Genomic DNA, 23,689 nt, shown 5'->3' with positions numbered 1-23,689 from the left:
TTACGTTGCTGAACCCTTTCTCGAACAACATGAAGGTCCAAGTCAAAATGCTTAGTCTTATTGTGAAGGATTGGATTTGCTGTAAGAAGAACAACACTTGTATTGTCACAATAAATGGTAGGAATAAATGCACATGATATCATTAATTCGGATAGAAGGTTTTGAAGCCATCTAATATCAGTTTCTACAGCTGCAATGCTCTGAAATTCTGCCTCAGCACTAGATCGACTCATAGACCGCTGCTTCCTACTAGGCCAGGCTACAATGTTGGATCCCAGAAAGACATATGAACCAGAGGTAGAGCATCGATCATCAACATCACTGTCCCAGTCTGAGTCTTCAAAGGCAAAGATCCTTAAGTCAGTACATGGTCGGAGAACAATCCCATGATCAATAGTGCCAGCAAGGTATCTAAGTATCCTTTTAACTCCTAGCCAATGTGGTAACTGAGGTTGATGCATAAATTGTGAAACTTTGTTCACAGCAAATGCAATTTCTGGTTTAGTGAGGGTCATATACTGTAAGGCACCTACCACTGACCTATACAAAGTGGGTTTGTCAAAAAATTCACCTTCAATATTAGAGAGCTTAGCAGTAGTGATCATGGGTGTTGGCATAGGATTAGAGTAATTCATACCAGCCCTATGCAGTAAATCCTTAATATACTTATATTGAGTTATAATGTAGGAACCTGAATCAGATTTAATGGCTTCTATGCCAAGAAAGTAATTAAACTCACCCAATTCCTTTAAGGAGAACATATAATGCAATTGTTTCATAAGTAGGGCAATTTCTTCATTGTTAGAACCAATAACTAAGATGTCATCAACATAAACAAGGATTAAATGGATGAAAAAGAGATATAACGGGTAAAAAGAGAAAGATTTGGCCGTGTGATTTTAAAGCCAAATTTTGAAAGAGTAGTGGATAGAGTCATGAACCACGAACGTGGTGCCTGCTTCAATCCATAAATGGATTTATGCAGTCGACAAACCTGATTAGAGTAATTGTCAACAGAGCATGGTGGTTGTTGCATATACATCGTCTCATGAAGAACACCATTCAAGAATGCATTATTGAAGTCATATTGAAAGATTTACCAACGTTTTGATAGAGAATCATAAGCATAACTCAGATTGTGGTTGGTTTACTGATTAGACTGAATACCTGATCAAAATCAACCCCTTCAACCTGGTGGAAGCCTTTGGCAACAAGCCTGGCTTTATACTTTAAAATAGAGCCATCAGGGTCTCTTTTGATAGCAAACACCCACCTACAACCAATGACATTATTATTCGGTGGAGGGCTGACAAGAGTCCATGTTTTTGTTCTAGAGAGAGCTTCCATCTCTTCTTTCATGGCTTGTAACCAATGAGGAGAGGTGGCTGTAACTGTGGTGTTTGGTGAAATGTTGTGAACAAGATCCAAAGGTTTGAAAATGTTGGATGTTAAGGCTCTGGGCATGGAGTGGCCAAATTTGGATCTAGTCACCATAGGGTGATGATTAGTGGTGGTGGAGGAAGAAGAGGGCATAGGTAAGTCAATGGTGATATCAAAAATGGGAATGGAAGGTCTGGGAGGCTTAATAGAAGTAGTAGTGTTTGGGATGGGTGATGAAGAGGTTGTAGGAGGTAAAAAGGGAGTCACTAATGTTGGTGCAAGTGGAGTAGGAGGAAGTCATGGTTGAAGAGAAGGAGCATTAGCTGGAGATGAAGAGGATTTAGAAATTAGGAGAAGAATACTCAGAGATGTTTGGTTGGAGGTTGCAGAGTTTGAAGAGGATTTTATTTCAGAATGAAAGAGAGTGGTGTAAAGAAAAATAGACTCATCAAATAAAATATGCCTAGAAACTATGATTTTACCTTCTGGTGTAAGGCATTTAAAACCCTTGTGATTGGGAGCATATCCTAAAATTACACAGAGATTAGACTTATAATCAAACTTATGAGTGTTGTAAGGCCTAAGGTATGGATAACAACCACATCCGAAAATTCTTAAAGAATGACAATCTGGTGACTTATGATGCAACATTTCATATGGTGTAATAGATGGTGATTTAGCAGTGGGAAGTCTGTTTATAAGATATACAACAGAGAGAAAGACATCATCCCAATGTTTTAGAGGGATTGAAGCAGTTGCAAGCATAGAAAGACCCATTTCAACAATGTGCCTATGCTTTCTCTCAGCCTTTCCATTTTGTTGGTGAGTGTACGGGCAAGAGAAGCGATGCACAATCCCATTAGAGGCCAAATAATCTGAAAAAGTTTCAGATAAGTACTCAAGGCCATGATCAGATTGCAACATCTTGATCTTGTGACCTATAAAGTTCTCCATTTGAAGTTTAAATTGCTGAAAGGCATTAAAGACTCGAGATTTAGAATGTAAAAGAAAAATACTAGTATACCGGGTATAAACATCGATAAATGACACATAATAATTGAATCCATGATGTGACAAAATGGGTGAAGGACCCCAAACATCAGTATATATTATGTCAAGAGGTGAATTAAATTGAAAATCATCAATATCAAATGGAAGTGAGTGCATTTTAGCCATACAACACGATTTGCATAAAGATGCCTTGAAGGAAGAAGAACTATAATTGAGATTGCATTTATTGAGAACATGTGTAACAGTCTTTGAAGCACAATGGCAAGCTGTTTGTGCCAAAGATCAAAGTTATCGAGTTTTACAGTATATGCAATAGGTTGAATATCAGTATTACAAGCATTTCTGTTTCTAGTAATTGCTACACGTTCAAACTCATAAACTCCTCCCTTAGGACGATCCTTGAGTAGAACTTGATGATTGACCTGAGATTTCACAAGACATGCATTAGCATGAAATTTAAAGTAACAATTGTTATCTTGTGCAAATTTCTGCACACTGATAAGATTTTGTGCCATATCGGGAGCATGTAGAAGTTGGTTTAAGATAAACTAATGCTGATTGTCTAAAGAAATTAAGAAAGAATGACCAATGTGAGAAATGGAGGTACCTGATCCATTACCTAAAAGAATCTAGTCAGTGCCTTAGAAGTAACTTGATGAAAGTAGATAATTTTCATTACCTGTGATGTGATGGGAGGCATCCGTATCAGGAAACCATGATTGATCGGAATTGAGATTCTGAGTTGCCAAGAAAGCTTGAGGGTTGTGGAAATTTGAAGGTGGTGGTTGTGGTTGGGACTGATTGGTTTGAGTAGAGGCATGTGAGAAATATTGATCAAACCTATGGAAGCAAGAAAAAGCGGTGAAACCAAATTGCATGCAAACTTGACATTGGGGTCGCAAAGCATTGAAGGATTGACCCGCTCGAAACAAGTTACCTCTGCCTCTTCTACCACCAAAGGATCTGCCAGCACCTCTATTGAATTGTGAACTTGTTTGTGTGTAATTGGCTTGTATTGCAGGTAATTTGGCTTTCTTGAATCGATCAAGCGTAGTTTCATGTTCTAAGAGTAAACTTTCAATTTCAACTAATGTTGAAGAATCAACTTTCGGACAGATGGAGGCAATCCATACCACATATTCTTCATTCAGACCGTCTATGATTGCTTCTAGATGATCTTCAAGAGTAATTTTGTGTCCAAGAGCTGCCAATGAATCCACAATTTGGCGAATTTGATAAAGATATTTAGTTACTGAAATACCTTATTTCTTGATGTTCTTAAGATGATTCTTGAGTTGCTTTATCTTTGTTTTTGAGAATTTGGCAAAGTAATCAAAAATCATTTCCTAAACTTGATAAGCAAAGTTGCAGTTGATCACTCATGTTTTGAAAGAAGGATCCATAGACGTTAAGAACTAGGTCATGAGCTGATTGTCTTGAGTTTTCCATTCTTTGTAAATATTCGTCTCGGTTAATAGAAGTTTGTTAAATTAGTTAGCTTTATGTGACTGATGTACATCCTATAAGAGAATTTCAAATAGTAGAAATAGAGATAAATACAAGTCTCTTTGTCTTTTCTATCTCTAAAACTATATAGATAGTCCCTCGGAGTGTGCATCTCTCAAGGGATATTCATTTTTCTTGGAGGAATTATTCAAAAAAGTCTAAGTGTCCAGCCACATCTTGCAGCGGAGAGTCAACAAAGTCTCAAATCTTAACCCAGAACAAGTGAGAAGAACCACTGTATCTACCTAAAGAGATTCATGACTCAAAATCTCAATTACCAATCCGGAGTAAGCGGGTCAAAACTACAATCCTTGCATCTTCCCAGGCGGTTTCAATCTCAATCAAATTTAACTCATTACGCAAGCGGGATAACACCCAGACCTCGCCATAAACAGATATTTAAACAATACACAAGCGGGATACCACCTAAACCTTGCCATCTTAGCCAATCGTCAATCTCATCATTCATGTATTATCTCAAATTAACCTTGCCATCTCAGCCAATTAGGCTATACTCAGTCATCGTCAATCTCATCATTTATGTTTTATCTTAATTTAGTATTCAGTAAATGATGAGCGGATAATTTATACGCTTTTTGGCATTGTATTTAGGTAGTTTTTAGTATGTTTTAGTTACTTTTTATTATATTTTTATTAGTTTTTATGCAAAAATCACATTTCTGGACTTTACTATGAGTTTGTGTGTTTTTCTGTAATTTCAGATATTTTCTGGCTGAAATTGAGGGATCTGAGCAAAAGTCTGATTCAGAGGCTGAGAAAGGACTGTAGATGCTGTTGGATTCTGACCCTCCTGCACTCGAAGTAGATTTTCGGGAGCTACAGAAGCCCAATTGGTGCGCTCTCAATTGCGTTGGAAAGTAGATATCTTGGGATTTCCAGCAATATATAATAGTCCATACTTTGCCCGAGATTTGATGGCCTAAACTGGCGTTTAAACGCCAGCCAGAGACCCTTTTCTGGTGTAAAACGCCAGAACTGGAGTTAAACACCCAAACTGGCATCCAAGCTGGTGTTTAACTCTAGAAATGACCTATGCACGTGTAAAGTTCAATGCTCAGCCCAAGCACACACCAAGTGGGCCCCGAAAGTGGATTTCTGCACCATCTGCACTTAGTTACTTATTTTCTGTAAACCCTAGTAACTAGTTTAGTATAAATAGCACTTTTTACTATTGTTTTAGGGGGGATCGGATGCTATTTTCACATTTTAGAGGCTGGCCTTACGGCGATGCCTAGACCTCCTTCTCTTATGTATTTTGTACGGTGGAGTTTCTACACCTCATAGATTAAGGTGCGGAGCTCTGCTGTTCTTCATGAATTAATGCAAGTACTATTGTTTCTCTGTCAATTCATGCTTAATTCTTCTCCAAGATATACTCTCGTACTTAATTCAATTAAGTCATAATGAAGGGGTGACCCATGACAATCACCCACTATCTTCGTTACTCGCTTAGCCAAGATCCGCGTGCCTGACAACCACAAGCGGTCTACATGATGTTCAACGTAGTCATTGGACGATAGGCAGAGTATATTCTCTTGGGTCTCTAATCCACGGACCGAGTCCGTGAGATTAGTACCTTCGTGGTATAGGCTAGAACCAATTGGCAGCATTCCTGAGATCCGAAAAGTCAACCTTGTCTGTGGTATTCCGAGTAGGATCTGGGAGGGGATGACTGTGACGAGCTTCAAACTCGCGAATGTTGGGCGCAGTGACAGTGTGCAAAAGGATAGAGAGATCCTATTCCGATGCTAGTGAGAATCGACAGATGATTAGCCTTGCAGAAACCGTACCTGGTATTTTTCATTCGAGAGGATCATACAGCTTGCCATGGAAGGGAGCACGCATGATTGGATGAAGACAATAGAAAAGCAGATGTTCAGAAGCAACAAAGCATCTCCAAACGCTTATATGAAATTTCCACCAATGAATTACATAAGTATCTTAATTTTAATTTATGTTTTATTTATCTTTTAATTATCAAAACCTCATAACCATTTGAATCCACCTGACTAAGATTTACAGGATGACTGAAAAGAACTGAAGATTGATGGTTTAGAAGTTATAGTAAACTCTCGTTGCAAGTATAGTTACTAAACCAAGCAATCAACCTTTCTTACAAACGTTTTGGTTGTCACAAGTAACAAACCCCTTTTAAAATTGATAACCGAGTATTTAAACCTCGGGTCGTCTTCTCAAGGAATTGCAGGGAGGTACGTTCTTATTATTGGTTATGAGTCTTGTAAATTAGGGGTTTTAGAAAGTAAGGAAGCAGTATGTTGAATGATAAGAAAAATAAAATAATAATAATAAAATAAACTCTTGGCAAGGTATTATAACTGGAAGTCCTATCCTGGCTATCCTTATCAATTATAATGAGAATTGGATTTTTCTCCCACTTTGTTAACCTCTAACTATGAAGGTAAGTTAAGTGGATGAATTAATTATGATTCCTCAAGTCCTAGTCTTTCCTTGGGAAAAATTAGAGTTATTGGAACCTGAATTAATTCTTGAAGAATTCCAATTTTCAATCAACAATGAGTTTGATAACTCAAGTGTCTCCAATGACTCAACCAAAGCCAAAAGGGAAAATTCTAAATTATTTATATAAATAAAAGAAACAAATCATAAATCTGAAAATACCTCAATTAGCACTAATAAAGATATCAAATGTAACATGGAAGAGTTCATAAATTAAATTAGGAAAATAAATAAAAAGAACATTGAACCTGGGATTGAGAGTCACTCCTAAAACTAAGAGAAATCCTAAATCCTAATCCTAAGAGAGAGGAGAGAACCTCTCTCTCTAAAAACTACATCTACTCCTAAAATTGTGAATGTGAAAGCTTTTTTTTTGAATGGATGCATTCCCCTACTTTATAGCCTCTAATCTGTGTTTTCTGGGTCGCAAACTGGGTCAGAAACAGCCCAGAATTCGCTGGTTGCGAATTCAAACACGCTGATTTTTTGTCACTGCGACGCGGCCGTGTGGAGCACGCGTTCGCGTCGCCTAGCATCAGGGCAACTATAGCATATTATATATCAAATCTAAGCCTCGGACATTAGCTTTCCAACGCAGCTGGAACCGCGTCATTTGGACCTCTGTAGCTAAAGTTATAGTCATTTGAGTGCAAAGAGGTCAGGCTGGACAACTTAACAATTTCTCCAACTTCTTGTATTCCTTCCACTTTTGCATGCTTCCTTTCCATCCTCTTAGCCATTCCTGCCCTGTAATCTCTGAAATCACTTAACACACATATTAAGGCATCTAATGGTGATAAGAGAGGATTAATATTAGCAATATAAAGGCCAAAGAAGCATGTTTTCAATCAAAGCACATATTTAGGAAGGCAAATGTAAAACCATGCAAATAGTATGAATAAGTGGGTAAAGAGTTGATAAAAACTACTCAATTGAGCACAAGATAAACCATGAAATAGTGGTTTATCAATGACCATAGCTTGCTTCAAGCCGACAATCTCCATGGGATCGACCCTTACTCACATAAGGTATTACTTGGACGACCCAGTGCACTTGCTGGTTAGTTGTGCGGAGTTGTGAAAAGTGTGATCACAATTTTGTGCACCAGTAAACTCATTAGCTTAAGTCTACAATCTCATCCAAAATGTCAATCTAATCCAATCCATAAGTTTTCACTCATTTCCAAGCCTGAAAACAAGTTGCCGGACCTTAATTAAGGGTTACTGAAGTTTACAAGCTTGTCGGGAAGGTCAAACAGTTAATCATACTACTGTGTGTACGCATGCACCCGAATGCAATTCCAGCTTGTCCGTGTGCACACTATCGTGCATACGCACAACTTGCGAAATTCCCTTGTCGTGCATATGTACATACTCGTGCGTATGCACGAGCACTTCCCTTGCCTTTGTTCCGTCCGTAGGCACCATACGGTGTGTGGGCACGCATACCCGAATTTTTGGTTTTCTACATAATCACAGAATACAAATTTTTAGACCGTTTTTCATTCATTCATAACTTCCTATATAAAATTCCGATTTCTTCCAATCTTAAACCATTTTAAATATTATTTAACTAGCTTCAATTTAAGCTAAGTTTGACATAAATCCAAGCTCCGAACACCAAGTTATGGCGCGCCGAAATTGGTCAAAAACTGGTTTTTACCAAATTCACCGAATTACCAAGTTTCACCAAAACTCAATTCTATTCCTCTTCAAACTATTCCAAAGTCTCATGTATGCACTTCAACACTCATTCACCTCCTTATATCCATTTCAAACCTAATCAAGTAAGCTCCAACATACTCATTCCAATTCCATAAGTTTCCTTTCAATAACCATATTACATTTCAATCACACAACCAACTTCTCATGGTTTCAATAATCAATTCAATCATGGCAATCCAACACTTATGGTGACTTACCTTATAGGGGATCTCATGCTATCTTGGCTTCAGGCCCAATTTCCACACCAATTGTCATTATAGATAATCATATCATATCAAATCAATTATACATATTCAATATCATTCATCAAACACCAACTTCACATAATCAACTAAATTCACCAAAAATCACAACTAATCAACACAACATCAACCAAATTTTATTCAATCCTATCTTAAGGACAATTAACTTAGGCATTCACATAATCTTATAACATGTCTACTCAAAACTAAAATCTGTACCTTTTAGATGGTGGTTTCTCCAACACTTTGATTTCCTCCAAGCCACACTAAGGCTATCCTTGAATCTAATTCCATACTAAATTGCACTGGGCTAGTTCCCTTTCACCTCAAATCCAATCCAATCAAACTCTATGCCATCTAATCACATAATTTTACATAATTCAACCTAGATTTTTGCATATATTGTCAAAATTGGGGATTCGAGATTCCCTACCTTAAGCCACTCGAGTTTGGAATGGACCCCACTTGGAATCTATGCTAGAACACCCCTAAAGAACCAAAATTATAATTTTTTCAACACCATATAGCTAAAATGCAAAATTGATGAAAAATGAGAACTAGCACTACAAGAAAAATACCCATTCAGTCACACTTTTTTTAAGCTACATTTGAAAAGCGTAGCCTATTCTATGAATAGGCTATGCTTTTCTCAGTGTTGCCTTTTTTTTAGAGAAAAGGAAACACAATTCTGGCATCATTTAAAAAGTGTAGCCTTAGGTATTATAGAAATCACTTATAAAGCGTAGCCATATGTTGATATTTATGGGTACATTTTTTGTACCAAAGAGAGCGTTTTTTGAGGGTAGCCTATTTACTAAGTTTTGGGTGCGCTTCAAAAGTGATGCCTAAGATACTCACCTATACTTAAATGAATTTTGTTTTCTTTGTAGAAACCCTCGTTCTTCTCCTCCAAAAACACGCGCCTTGCTCAGCTCCTTCTCTGCTTCACGCCGTTTTCACGCCACCACCACTCGCCGTCGCCCTTCTCCTTCGTCTTCACATTTGCTCACCCCCATTCACCGTCGCCCTTCTCCTTCGTCTTCTCACCTTCGCTCACCACTCACCGCGCCGCTCCTCATCTTCTTCACCTTCGCTCACCACTCACCATCGCCGCTCCTCATCTTCGTCGCTCACCACTCACCGAGACATTGAAGAAGTTCTCTCCCTCTCAAAGAAAAACCTTAGCCGCTGTTCTCTTTATCAAGCTATGTCGCCGCCGTCGAATCTGGTCCAGCCGCCGTCCCCGTTCCTACTGCTCCAGCGCCGTTGCAACTTCTCTTTATCATTGCGTTGCGTCGCCTCTATTCCACTGCTGTTGTTTGTTCCAGTTCCGTCGCCTGTGCTCCACTGCTCCCTCTCCCTCATCTTGGTTTGAGTTCTGTCCTGCATCTGAGTACGAATTTCGTCTGTTATTGTTTTTTTCATGTTTTTATTATGTTATTGTGATTTAATTGTTGGTGTTGTGAATCTGAATAACAGAGAATGATGACATATTGATTCTAAATCTGAATAGTATTGATTAAGAGAAAAGCAATAATTAGAGGACATGTACTGAAAATTATATGTTAAATCTGAATAGTATTAAATCTTTCTTCCTTTGTTAGAATTTGCTTTTTGATTTTACATTTTGCTTTATGATTTTGTATATTGCTTCATCAGGGTTTATTGATTTTGCTATATTTTGCTGATTGAATCCATGTAATTGCCATAGTTTTTTTTCCCCTGGCTAGTTGAGGGCTTAAGATTTTGCACTCTAAATTTAGCTAGTTTAGTCCTTGAAATAAATTCAAATTCTGTCAAAATATTCTAATTATTATTTGCACGCAGTTTAATTACAGTTGTCTTGAGATTTAATTTTGATTCTTGTCCTCAATCATTCCCTGTGTGTTCTTTTAGGACTTATGGTTTATTACATTGCTACAAAGAATTCATTGATGATGCATAGGAAAAAGGTTCATTACAAATATGAGCGTTGATTTTGTGTAACGAGTATTTTAAATTAATATTTGATAATAAATCTCTCCACATAAGCACACTTAATCACATTATTAACCTAATTGAGTTATCTGTAGTGATATATAATTGGCAAAGGTTGTAGCACTTTTTGGAGAAAATTAATTAAGTTTTATGTTGATTTTTTTATTTTATTTTATGTCCTGACTGCATTATAACTTGTGAATCCCATTTCCTTTTTGATATTCAATGTTTTGACAAACTGCCATGGTTTATAATCTATTGATACTTGCCTTTTTCATGCTTAATCAGTCTGATTTAGAGATATTTTGGAGCTGACTAAGGCTTTTAACATGAAAGAGACAAAGGAATTAGCTGAAGTTGCTGGTTTTTTGTTGAAAAGTGGTAGTTAATTACTACACTCAAAACATGCATTAATTTTATTTATTTTTCCTAATTATAAAGAGTCACCAAAACATGTATGAATAAATAATATGTATTAATCATAAAGAGTCATCAAAACATGTTTTATAAATCATATTTTTGCCTAATTATTCTTTATGGTTTTATCCTAAGCTTAATTTAATTGGTTTTATCAGGTTGCATCCAAAAAAAGTTCAGGAAAAGTTCCTTCAAGAGAGGATTAAGGTTGGTGGCAAAGCCGGTGCTCTTGGTGATTCTGTCAGGCTCCTGTGAGAAGAACAAGAGAGGATTAAGATTGATGGCAAAGCTTAATTTTTTTCCCCTTAATTTTTCCTTTTCTAGTTCTTACATGTATTTGAAGACTTCCATGCTACTTCCTTACTTTGCTTTCTTCTTTCTGTTTTTGTATTTTTCCCACTATTTTCCCCTTTTTTTCACACCGCCTTTTCATTTGTGTGGTTTGGGATCTCATGGAGCTCCAGTCTTAGCTTGCCCAACTAATTTTTGTTGTGCCTGCTTCTTGGCATGTTGAGGATTTTGCGAGTTTTCTTTTTTATTTGATTTTTGAAACTGTTGTTATGAATTGTATGAGTAATTGTGTATAATCCTTTTCATAAAGAAAAGGGAAGGGTTATGCCTACTACAGTGAGTATCAGAAATTAGATCTGTGTTTTAAGTATGAACTGAAAGCTTTCAATTTGGTGTTAGTAACATCCCTTATCTCTTTATATGGTTTAGTGATTTTAGTAACTCGTAATTTCCATTTTCCATTTTCCATTTCTCCTTCTTCTTCTTAATTCTCTTGTATAACCAACCCAAACCTTGATGATCTTGGTTGCTATAGTCTCATAGGTGATGTTGGAATAGTTTTATTTTTCTATGATAATTTACTGAGAGTTAAAATTTGTCCAATTTTTGGAGATAATAAATTTATTTAAGGGTTAATGCAGATAATTAACTGAAGTGTTGAAGCCAATTTATATCCTGGTGCAATAATTTCGACAGTTAAGTGCTGAAGCTTAGGTAGATATATTCTAATATTTTCTTTGCTGCTCACTAATGACATTATTTTATGTTATCAGCTTCAAATTACAGAGACAATTGGATACTTACTTTCTCCTTGCTCACATGTGCTCTGTCAAGCTTAAAGAATGGACGCTTGTCCTGCTTACTCTGTTAAGAAGTTCTAAGGTACGCTTGGATTCATTGACATGATTGCAACAGCAACGGTGTTAAAATAAATGGTAAAAATGTAATAGATGATGAAAAATAGAATCCTTAATCATTTTGTTATATATATAATATGAGGTGACAAAAGCAATAACACTGACACTGACAAGGCTAGCCAAATGGCCTTGCTATTAGACTCCTAACAGGAGAATAGTTCCAATGTCTCAGCAATTAGTGCCGTCATTTTCCTCATATCTTTGGTTCTACATTATTGTTAAATGATTTTTATAACATGCTTGGAATTAAACATGCAAATCAGAGAGGACTTTTTTAAGCACACACAGCAATAAGCCAGTAATCATTGCCTTTCTCCGCTGTCATTGCAGTTTTCCTTTTGTAAAGGGAGTCATTTAGACATGTATTTGGCATCTTTTTAATTCCATTCTAGCAAAGGTTCACTTAGTTGCATTCTTCTGATGAGATTTTACAGGTGTTTTTTGACTTATTCAGACATGATGTTTGGCTGTGAAAAGCATGCAGCACCACACTGCAGGTATATATAATCTAGATTACTGTTGAAACTATAGCATGTTAGTTTGTACACTAAATTATAACTAATATAGCATATATGATATAACTATGATTCATGCCTATTATGTGTGCACTGCAGTTACACCCTACATTTGGGAACTGCTTGTTGGATAGTTAATTTATCTTTTCATAAACATTGTAGTGGCTTTGTTATATTTGATATTTTTTATATCCTTTTTCTTGGAAGGCATATTCAATTCTGAACAACTGAAACCATTATTTTGAGTGAAAAAAGGTTAATTATATAACAGTTTGAGTAAACAACAGTAGTAGAAAGTAGAAACAAAAGCACATATGGGGCACCATTATTTATCTGTGGAAGATAAGCAGCAAAAATAAAAATGCATTCATGAATTATGTTTGTCATTATGGTAATTTCTTCTACTCTACGCTCTACTTTTCTGTAAAACAAATACAATTTTTTAAAAAAAATGAAAAAAGAAAAGGAAAAACCTAAAGAGTGTCTTAATTTTTTATTGTCTTGTATGATAATATGCTCAAACGCCTAAGGCTATTTTTATTTATTTTTTAATTATTTTTCCTCATATTTGATTTCTCATTTGAAGAGTGCCACATATTTTTGCGGTTCATAAATCTTTTGCCATTTTATAAAAAGGTTCACTTTCTTGACTTGTACATTCTGCTTTAGTTCTTTTTCCAATATTACAGATTCTCTTTTACTTGTTCCCTCACAATGTGCATTCTCATGAACAAAATAGTTTCTTGTATCTGTCCATTGTAGACTCATTCAAGATTTATTGGAAGAGAAAAACTTTGCAATGATGGAAGATATATGAAGGTGAATGCAGACTTCATCTTTGCTCGATATACATCATGTTTTCATGCTGACAAAGTTATATGTTCGAGTGATTTCCTTCACGTGGATCTACTTGAAAGATCTGATGGGTTTTATTCAAACATATGGACCATGGTTAACCATGGTTTTCATCACAAGTCATTTTTCTGGTGCTAATCTCATGAATATGCCATAGTTTGTGTGGTCAGACAAGTGCATATATTTTTGAGTTGTGGATAATTCTCTTCATTTTTCCATCCAAATTTTGTAACTTTTTTTTTCTTTCTGATTTTGTAAAATATAAACAGACCCATTTGTATATAATATATTGGTTATGCCCCTGGTACATCAGCATTCATAGTGAAATTTATTGCTTATGCAAAACCTTTTTTTTTATCATTATTGTAAATATATTTTGGTTAGAGATAATTTTTATTATTTAAAGAAATTATTTAGTATAATTATGTATTTATTTTTATTTTATAATATTTAACTCATTTAAATAAAAATGCAGAATTATTATACATGTAATCATATTATTAATTATTATGTTGTATTAATAATTATTAGAAAATTATATATATACAGAAAATAAAAAAAAAATAAGGGACCTAAGGCTACGCTTATATACAGTAGCTATAGTATATATATATAAAAAAAAGAGGGACCCAATGCTACGCTTATAAAAAGTAGTTATGGTATACAATGTGGCTACGCTTTACAGGTGATGCAGTAGCGTTGAAAAGCGTAGCCTATTCTGGAAAAATGAAAGCTGAAAAGCGTAGCCTTTGGTCCTGGACAGCATCACTTGAAAAGCGTACCCTATTCTCAAACGCCAAAAGCGTAGTCCTTGGTGCAGAAAAGCGTAGCCTTTGAGAATAGGCAACGGCCGAATAGGAATCACTCCTAAAAGCGTAGCTGTAGCCCAAAAAGCGTAGCCGTAGCCTAAGGCATCATTTTTTTTCACTTTTGGCTACACTTTTCAAGTGTACCTGAATGGGTGTTTTTCTTGTAGTGTAGGGAGAGAATTCAAAGTTTCTTACACTTTGTTTAGATAGAATCGAAGAGAATTCTGAGACAAATGTGTAACCACAAACGGCTCGTCAATTAGAGTTACGGATCAAAAGTCATGAGTGATAGAAGTTAGATGTAAATAGTAATAATGATTCTCTCTCTCTCTCCTCTTCAAGATCATGTCTCTCTCTTTTTCTAGGACAAATGAGTGTGATTTTATGCTGAAATGGCTAAGTGAAGAGGGTTATGAGTGGGCCTTGACCCAACTTGGGCTCTGGACCTAACATGAGTCCAATTCACTCGTTTTAACTCGTTGGTCCAATTTTAGGTCAGAACCCTTAAAATTAATATTTTAATTTGTATCTAATTATTTTTACTTTTTTAAATTATAATTTTAATTTTTAAACCTCTTTGACTCATAATTAATTTATTAATTAATTATTCATTAATTAACCGAAATTTACATAAAGCATAAAGAAGTGAAACTTACGTAATTAATGAATGAAAAGAATGATCAAGATAAAGAGAACAATTTGTTTACAAAATTTTTTAAAAATTTTATTATATCCATTTTATAGACAACGAATTCTTTGTAATTGTTTATTTGTTCTTTTTTGTTGCCAATAAAAATTAAAATACTTTCATTTCTTGATATATTATTGTACTTTTTGTTAATCTTTATATTCGCTCTTTTAATATAATTATTATACAATGCATTGAAATACGAAAATTGATTATGATAAAAAGGCAGAATTTGATCTGGGTTTTTAACATTTACAACATGTTTGGTCATACAATATTATGATAAATATATCTATAAAAGGCCATGCATTACTTTTACACAAATAAAAAACAAATGATTTAAAGAGATATTAGAAGAGAATGATAACCGTTGTTGCAACATATTTAAGTTGAAAAAAATGTTTCAAAAGACTATGGTATGATTTGAAAACAATGGTTCATGTGCCTTAAAGAGATAAGTGCTATAGAAATGCTAACGATGTTTCTATTTGTATTAGGATGTGAAAATTCAAATAAGTTTACTAAGGAGTTGTAATAACCCTAATTTTTACATTAACACGAGATTTTTTAAAAATAATATTTTAAAGCGATTAGTTTCATTTTGACGAGTCGACTTCAAACCTCGAAATAAAATAAATGGTAATATAATTTTATTATTATGTTATTTATTTATTTTACTTGCTCTAATTATAATAAAGCCTAGATAATATTATTATTATTATTATTATTATTATTATTATTATTATTATCAAGTCCGATATTTGTCAATATAAGTAATTATCGATATTTTTTGATGAGTTTACACCCAACCTCTTTTATTAATGAATCATGACACCTAGCCAATAATCACCCTTATCACCCTTAATCAACATCATCAATGAAACCATTTGAGAAAAGAAAAGAAAGAAAACGTGGCTTATATATATATGTAACCATTCACTTATCAAATTTAAAACATTAGTAATCATTATTCATCATCATTACTAATGCGGGTGGAAATTGGTGAGTTAAGAATGATTATAAAATATGCGTTGTAAGTATAGTTCTCAACCAACCAGAAATCCGCTTTATCAATTTAAAAAGGGTGTCACAAAAACTAAAATAAAAATACTGGGAGTATGAGTCCCAGGTCGTCTCCCAACGAGTTGCAGAAAAGTGTGCTATTTTATTAATCAGATGTTTTCAAAAAGGTTTGAGTTGAATGGCAGAAAATTAAATTAGAGAATTTATATAAATTTAAATAAAAGCCTTGATTGGGAGTTGATTAGTTGGAAGCCCTATTCTTGTTGCAAAAAAATAATGAACATAACAAATCCTAAAAACTATGAATGTGTAGAGAGAAAACCTAGAGGAGAGGAAAACTAGATCTAAAAACTAAAACTATGTGGAATGAATGTTGTTGTTGGTTTCTGCATGTTCTCTGGCTCTAGTATGCTTTTTTGGGCTGAAAACCAGGTCAAAATAGGGCCCGAAATCGCCCCCAGCGATTCTGCAGATTATGCAGATCGCGCATGTCACGCGATCGCGTCATCCATGCGGCCGCGTCATTCAGCTTTCTGCTTTGCCACGCGATCGCGTCATCCATGCGGCCGCGTCACTCGTGCTATTCCATGCCGCGCGGTCGCGTCATTTATGCGGCCATGTCACTGCGATTTCCTCTTCTTCGCGCGGTCGCGTCATCCATGCGACCGCGTCACTTCTCGCTAGTCACCTCCTCAATTTCTTGTGTTCCTTCCATTTTTGCAAGCTTCCTCTCCAATCTCCAACTCATTCATGCCCTGTAAAGCCTGAAACACTTAACACACAGATCACGGCATCGAATGGAATAAAGGAGAAATAAAATACATAATTAAAGTCCCTAGGAAGCAAGTTTTCAATCATACAATAACTTTAGGAAGGAATTATAAATGCATGCTTATTTAATGAATAAGTGGATAAAGATCATGATAAAACCACACAATTAAACCATAAAATAGTGGTTTATCAACCTCCCCACACTTAAACATTAGCAAGTCCTCATGCTTAGTTGAAGGAGATAAAATGAATGAGTAAGAACATGTAAAACCTATGAAATGCAATGCAACCTATATATATGAATGCAACTATATGATTTTTGTCTACTTGATCTAAAGTAAATAAGCTCTTCAAAACAATTACAAATCAAATTCCACTAACTCAATTCTGATACAGTAAGAACAGATAAAAATGCAAGAAGATAGCTCATGAAAGCAGGGAACATAGAAATTCAAGCATGGAACCCTCACTGATGGTGTATGTACACTCTAGTCTCTCTAGTGTATAGGGTCATCACTCTATCCTTCTCTAATCATGCTCTCTAATTTTTTTGTTCTTCTCCTAACCAATCAACAACATTTAATATACCAATGCAAACATCATGAGGTCTTTTTTTTTAAGGTTGTAATGGGGCCAAGGTAAGGGTAAGGATATACATATGGCTAAGTAAGCTTATAAATTGAATCTTTAATTAACCCAAGCTTTAACATAACCTATATATATTCTATATAACTTTAGAATTCATACCTAACTACCCAGAATTTTTCTTTCACATCCATACTCATGTATCAACCTTTTGTTTTGATTTTATCATACATGCATTGATCCTTGAATTCTTAATTCAACATTGGGGTAATTTTGTCTCCTTATTTATTTTATTTTATTTTATTTTATTTATTTATTTTTTTTTCTCAACATAAACATAAACATAGCTTATCAATGCACATAGATTTTTTTTTAATTCTTATAGTTTCACATGAGTAGGTATCCAAATTCTCATTATATTATCATGACTCATTCCCTTTTTATCCTTTGTTCCCACAATTTCCCATACTTAAATAACATACACAATTCCATCTTAAGCTAACCAAAGATTCAATTTGGGATATATAATTATTTTTCCGCTTAAGGCTAGTAATGTGGTAAAATATAGAACAAATGGGATTTAAAGGCTCAAAGTGGCTAACAAAGGTAATTGAAAGGGTAGGCTTTATTTGGATAAGTGAGCTAAACAAATAATAGCCTCAATCATGTGCAAACATATAAATATAATAAACATTGGACATATAGGATGAAACAAAATGTAGATTATAATCATAGAGAAGTACACACACAAGAATAAAATAATTATGGTTAAATAATGTAATCATTCATAAAGGCTCAAATCTCACAGGTTGTGTGTTCTTTAGCTCAAAAATCATGTTCCAAATACAACTTCAAGCAAATTTAACATAAAATAATTAACTAAAATTAGTAAAATTTTGTTCCAAACATAGAGTCTTAGAAGAAACTCATTGTCTTTTCAATCAAGCAGAACATGCATGCAACTAATCTATTACTATGCAATTTATCCTATTCTATAAAAGAAAAAATCTAACTAAATATCCTAATTTATTGGTGCTACGGAAGAGAATTTACCTCCGGAAGTCAGGTACTGACCGACCTCCCCACACTTAAGGCTTTGCACCGTCTTCGGTGCCATCTGTCAAGAACAAAGGTGGGCTGGTAGCAGTATCTCCACAGTCGGGACCATCATGGCTCCCTGTGCTGCTAAAGGAAGTGGAGTCCGGGGTGTCTGAGTCCTTGAATTTTCCCATGATCAGCTCCTTGAGGTATGTGAATCGGCGCTTGTTACGACTCTCTCTCATCTTAGCTTTGTGTTCTTGCCGATCCAACTTTTCAAGTATCTGCTGGAGCAGCTGATCAGTAGTGAGTGCTTGTGGTGTTGAAGAAGGAATATCTTCAACTAGTTCAGTAGGCTGGCTTGTAGTGGCTGCTTGAAGTCTAAGGTACTTCCCGTTAGGGACATATTGATCATCCCGGGGAAGCATGGCTTTGGTGTCCCCAGCTCTGTAGGAGACTCCGGCGGCTGAGACAAGATCTGAGACCAAGGCGGGGAAAGGTAAGTTGCCCGCAATTTGGATGTGTCCCATGGCATTCCGGATGTGTCTTGGTAGGTTCAGAGGCTGGTCTGTAAGGATGCACCATAGTAGAACGGCCATGTCCGCAGTGAAGGAGGATTCGTGAGTGCTCGGGAAGACGTAACGGGACATGATCTGTGCCCATACACGAGCCTCCAAGGTAAGTGCAGAAGCCGAAATTCTCTTAGGGCGGGTACGATGGTATCCGTAGATCCAACGGCTGCCAGGTAGTGCGATAACTCTGAGAACAGCGTCCCAGTCAAATTGGTACATCTGGCGCTTGAGTGCGGCTTCTTGAAAGGCATCCAGTCCTTCTGGAACAGGGGGAAGACTTAGAACTTTTTGAATGGTCTCTTCTGTAATGGGGACTTGCTTCTGACGGACGTAGACAAATTGCAGGGTTGGTAAGTGGTAGTTGGAGTAGAACTCGACTACCCAAGAAAGATTGACCTGCCTTGGCTATCTTTGTAGGAAACCCCATTGTCTTCGGGCAATCTACGGCTCAACAAATGTAGCAATGTGGTTTGGGAGGAGAAGAAGGTATTCGTTGTTGTAACTCCTTTCAGCCAGGATGGGGAACATCTGCTTACAGTAGCGATTGGGAAACCGCGCAGTGTCCTTTGCTGGGAAGGCTCTTTCTTTATCATCAACCTTTATAATCCTCTTAATTTTCTTTGTTGAGGGCTTGACTGCGGTGGAAAAAGGCTCTGCCACTAATGCTCTCTTCGTTCCTCTCCTTGCTGTTGATTTGGGAATGGCTTTCTCTTTTCCTTTCTTGGTGGCCATCCTGAAAAAGGGAAGAGAAAGTAAATTAAGTTTACAGAGATAGAGCAAGGAAGAGAACAGAAAAGGATGGTTATAAATGCACATTAAAAGGTAAATGAAGTTAACACACGCTCATGAGTACATGTGAAAACTCATTAATGGAAAATAGCTAGTGAATATGATGACAAGTGAATGCAAGGTCTTTATTGGCATGCCGGCAAAGGGCATGAGTAGCATAGATCAAACATCACTCGTAACAAACCATCACGTTTGTATTGACAATTAATTTCAATTAATAAAGTAGTAAAGGGTAATTGTGAAAAGCAAGCATTGAATATTAGAGTAGAAAAATGTAGAGAAGTTCATAATGCCATATAGGCTTTTTCACAAACACATAGCATGCATGTAGAAGAGGCTCTTGAAAATAAGAATTGGAATATGCAAGTAATCCCTTAAAAAGCAATGTATAATTGTCAAATAAATTTACAACAATCCACAAGCATATAATAATAAATAATGACTCACATAAATTGAGAACACCAAGTAAGAAGGAAAAAGAAAGAAAAAGAGAATATGAATAATGAAGGTAAAAAGAAAAGAAAAGAAGATAACATATAAAAATAAGAAGAAAACTAGAAAAGTAAGGAGAGAAGAAAAAGAAAAACCTTGTTAATGGAGGTGAGAGAGAGAGAAAGTGTAAAAAGTGAGAAAGAAGGAAGAAGGGAGGAAGGAAGGGAGAAGAAATAAGGAGGGAAAAGAGAAAATAGGATTTGGGGAGAAAAAGATATGATAATTGGCAAATTAGGAAAACTGTACGGCGCAATCGACGCGGTCGCGTGGGGGACGCGGTCGCGCGACTTGCGCTTAAACTCAATGACGCGGTCGCGTCGGTCACGCGATCGCGTGACCCGTTTTAGGCTAATGGCGCGAGGGTAGCCTCGCACTCGCACAACTCTCTGTTCAAAATCATATTAGTGCCAAATTTTGGGTGACGCGATCGCATGGGGCATGCGATCGCGTGAGTGGTCAATTAGTGGGATACGACGCGGTCGCATGGGGCACGCGATTGCGTGAGAGGGACTGCGCGTCCAGCGCCAGTCCAGCACCACTCTAGCACAACTTTCGGCTGTGTACCCTTGTTACATCGAAATTCAGGTCACGCGGCCGCGTGGGGCACGCGGTCGAGTGGGAGGCCATTATTCTCATATGACGCGGTCGCGTGGGACTGTTTGTGCCATTGGCACATCTCCAGCCCTGCTCCTGCGTAACTCTCTGTTCATATTATTATTGTCTCCCAGCTCCCTGCGACACGGACGCGTCAACGAGGCGGTCGCATGGTGATTTTTTTTTTAATTAAAAATATGTGAATGCAGATGCACGAAATGTACTAATGAAGAGAAGAGTTATTGAATAAGAAAATTAAAAATAAGGAAAAGAACGATCATACCATGGTGGGTTGTTTCCCACCTAGCACTTTGCTTTAACGTCCGTAAGTTGGACGCTCCACTAGCTCAGTCTTCGGCTATGTGGGGATCTTCCAAGAGGAAGATCTCGAGCTCCTTGTTCTTCTTCAGCTTCTCGCCATGGTACAGCTTTAGACGATGTCCATTAACTTTGATAAGTTCAGAGCTTGAAGGATGGCTTAGGTGATAAACTCCGTATGGTTCGGCCTTCTCTACTCTGTATGGACCTTCCCATCTCGATCTCAACTTGCCTGGCATGAGCCTCTGTCAATTCCCATGTTGCATTCTTTTACTGCCCAAAAGGCTTTATGCTCTATTTCAACAGGGAGATGACAAGCTTTTCCATAAACTAAGCGGAAAGGACTCATCTCAATGGGTGTTTTGTATGCTGTTCTGTATGCCCAGAGTGTATCTTGTAGCCTGGTGCTCCAGTCTCTTCTATGAGGTTTGACTATCTTCTGCAAGATACGCTTTATCTCTCTATTTGACACCTCGGCTTGACCATTAGTCTGAGGATGGTAGGCTGTTGCAACTTTATGAATTATCCCATGCTTCTTCATTAGTCCTGTTAGTCTCCTGTTACAAAAATGGGTGCCTTGATCGCTCACGATTGCTCGTGGTGATCCAAAGCGACAAATAATATGGTTTCTCACAAAAGAAACAACAGTGTTAGCATCATTAGTGCGGGTAGGAATTGCTTCCACCCATTTGGAAATGTAATCCACAGCTAACAATATATAGAAATAACCATTAGAATTTGGAAATGGACCCATGAAGTCAATGCCCCAAACATAAAAAATTTCACAGAAAAGCATAATCTGTTGAGGCATCTCATCCCTCCTGGATATATTATCAAATTTCTGGCATGGAAAACAAGATCTACAAAATTCAGCAGTGTCCTTAAAAAGAGTAGGCCACCAGAATCCACAGTCTAAGATTTTTCTAGCAGTTCTTTGAGGGCCAAAATGTCATCCACTTTCAGATGAGTGGCAGGCCTCTAAGATGGACTGGAATTCTAATTGAGGCACACACCGTCTAATTACCTGGTCAGCTCCACATCTCCAAAAATATGGGTCATCCCATATATAATATTTAGACTCGCTTTTCAGCTTGTCCCTTTGATGCTTAGAAAAATTTGGAGGAAAGGTGCGGCTAACTAGATAATTAGCTACAGGTGCATACCAAGGGACTATCGCAGATACTGCTTGCAGGTTATCAAATGGAAAATTATCAGCTATAGGAGTGGAGTCATCTGTAATGTGCTCAAGGCAACTCAAGTGGTCTGCCACTAGATTCTGGTTACTACTCCTATCCTTAATTTCTAAATCAAATTCTTGTAATAGCAGTATCCAACGTATAAGCCTTGGTTTGGACTCCTTTTTAAATAATAAATACTTTAGAGCTGCGTGGTCTGAATACACTACTACTTTAGTACCAAGTAAATAGGCTCATAATTTATCCAGAGCAAACACAATAGCAAGAAGCTCTTTCTCAGTAGTAGTGTAATTCGACTGAGTGGCATCCAAAGTTTTAGACGCGTAAGCAATAACAAAAGGATCCTTACCTTCACGTTGAGCCAGTGCTGCTCCTACTGCATGGTTGAAAGCATCACACATTATTTCAAAAGGTTGGCTCCAGTCTGGTCCTCTCACAATTGGAGCTTGAGTCAGTACAGCCTTCAGCTTATCAAACGCCTGTTTGCAATTTTCACTGAACTCGAACTCAATATCTTTCTGCAGTAGCCTGGATAAGGGAAGTGCTACCTTACTGAAGTCCTTAATGAACCTCCTGTAAAAACTTGCATGGCCATGGAAAGAACGGACCTCCCTCACAGAAGAGGGGTAAGGTAAACTAGAAATAACATCCACCTTTGCTGGATCTACAGAAATGCCAGTATTGGACACAACATGTCCTAGTACAATCCCTTGTTTAACCATAAAGTGGCATTTTTCAAAATTTAATACCAGGTTTGTACTGACACATCTATCTAATACTCTAGATAATCCATCTAAGCAAAGGCTAAAGGAATCGCCATAAACACTAACATCATCCATAAAAACTTCCATACAGTCCTCAATAAGATCAGAGAAAAGACTCATCATGCACCTTTGGAAAGTAGCGGGTGCATTGCACAAGCCAAAGGGCATTCTCTTGTAAGCATAAGTCCCAAAAGGACATGTAAAAGTGGTCTTTTCCTGATCCTCAGGAGCTATATGAATCTGCAAATAACCTGTGTAACCATCTAGAAAACAATAATGCGATTTACCTGACAGGCGATCCAGCATTTGATCAATGAATGTGAGAGGATAGTGATCCTTACGGGTTGCTTGGTTGAGGCGTCTGTAGTCAATGCAGACCCTCCAGGCGTTCTGAACTCTGGTTGTCAGGAGCTCTCCATGCTCATTCTTCACTGCAGTGACTCCAGACTTCTTTGGTACCACTTGTACGGGGCTTACCCATTCACTGTCTGAGATGGGATAGATGATATCTGCCTCTAGTAGTCTGGTCACTTCCTTTTTGACAACCTCTAGGATAGTAGGGTTCAGTTTTCTCTGGGGTTGACGGACAGGTCTTGCTCCCTCTTCTAAAAATATTCTATGCTCACAGACTTGAGGGTTTATGCCTACTATGTCTGCCAAACTCCAACCAATTGCCTTCTTGTGCCTCCTCAGCACACTAAGTAACTGCTCTTCTT

The 23,689-nt window shown here is 36.9% G+C and overlaps 1 protein-coding gene across 6 annotated transcripts in view; it reads left to right on the top strand.

Annotated features, from left to right (window-relative positions):
• The window catches only part of LOC107610152, a 19,994-nt gene continuing 5,389 nt past the window's right edge, over positions 9,085–23,689 (top strand). The window contains exons 1-4 of one of the 6 annotated variants that reach the window (XR_002351507.1): positions 11,039–11,742; positions 11,821–11,982; positions 12,399–12,461; positions 13,242–13,566. Coding sequence is in view for 2 of the 6 variants with exons in the window: in XM_021108052.1 (XP_020963711.1) it covers positions 9,231–9,731; positions 10,915–10,962 (549 nt within the window). In the remaining 4 variants the exon portion in view is untranslated. The other 5 variants (XR_002351506.1, XR_001613411.2, XM_021108053.1 and 2 more) reach the window with 5 other exon arrangements.

The sequence above is a fragment of the Arachis ipaensis genome, chromosome B07 (genome assembly GCF_000816755.2).
Source record: "Arachis ipaensis cultivar K30076 chromosome B07, Araip1.1, whole genome shotgun sequence".
NCBI classification, from domain to species: domain Eukaryota; kingdom Viridiplantae; phylum Streptophyta; class Magnoliopsida; order Fabales; family Fabaceae; genus Arachis; species Arachis ipaensis.
Note: the sequence above shows the minus strand (reverse complement) of the source record. Positions and strands in the feature narration are given on the sequence as shown.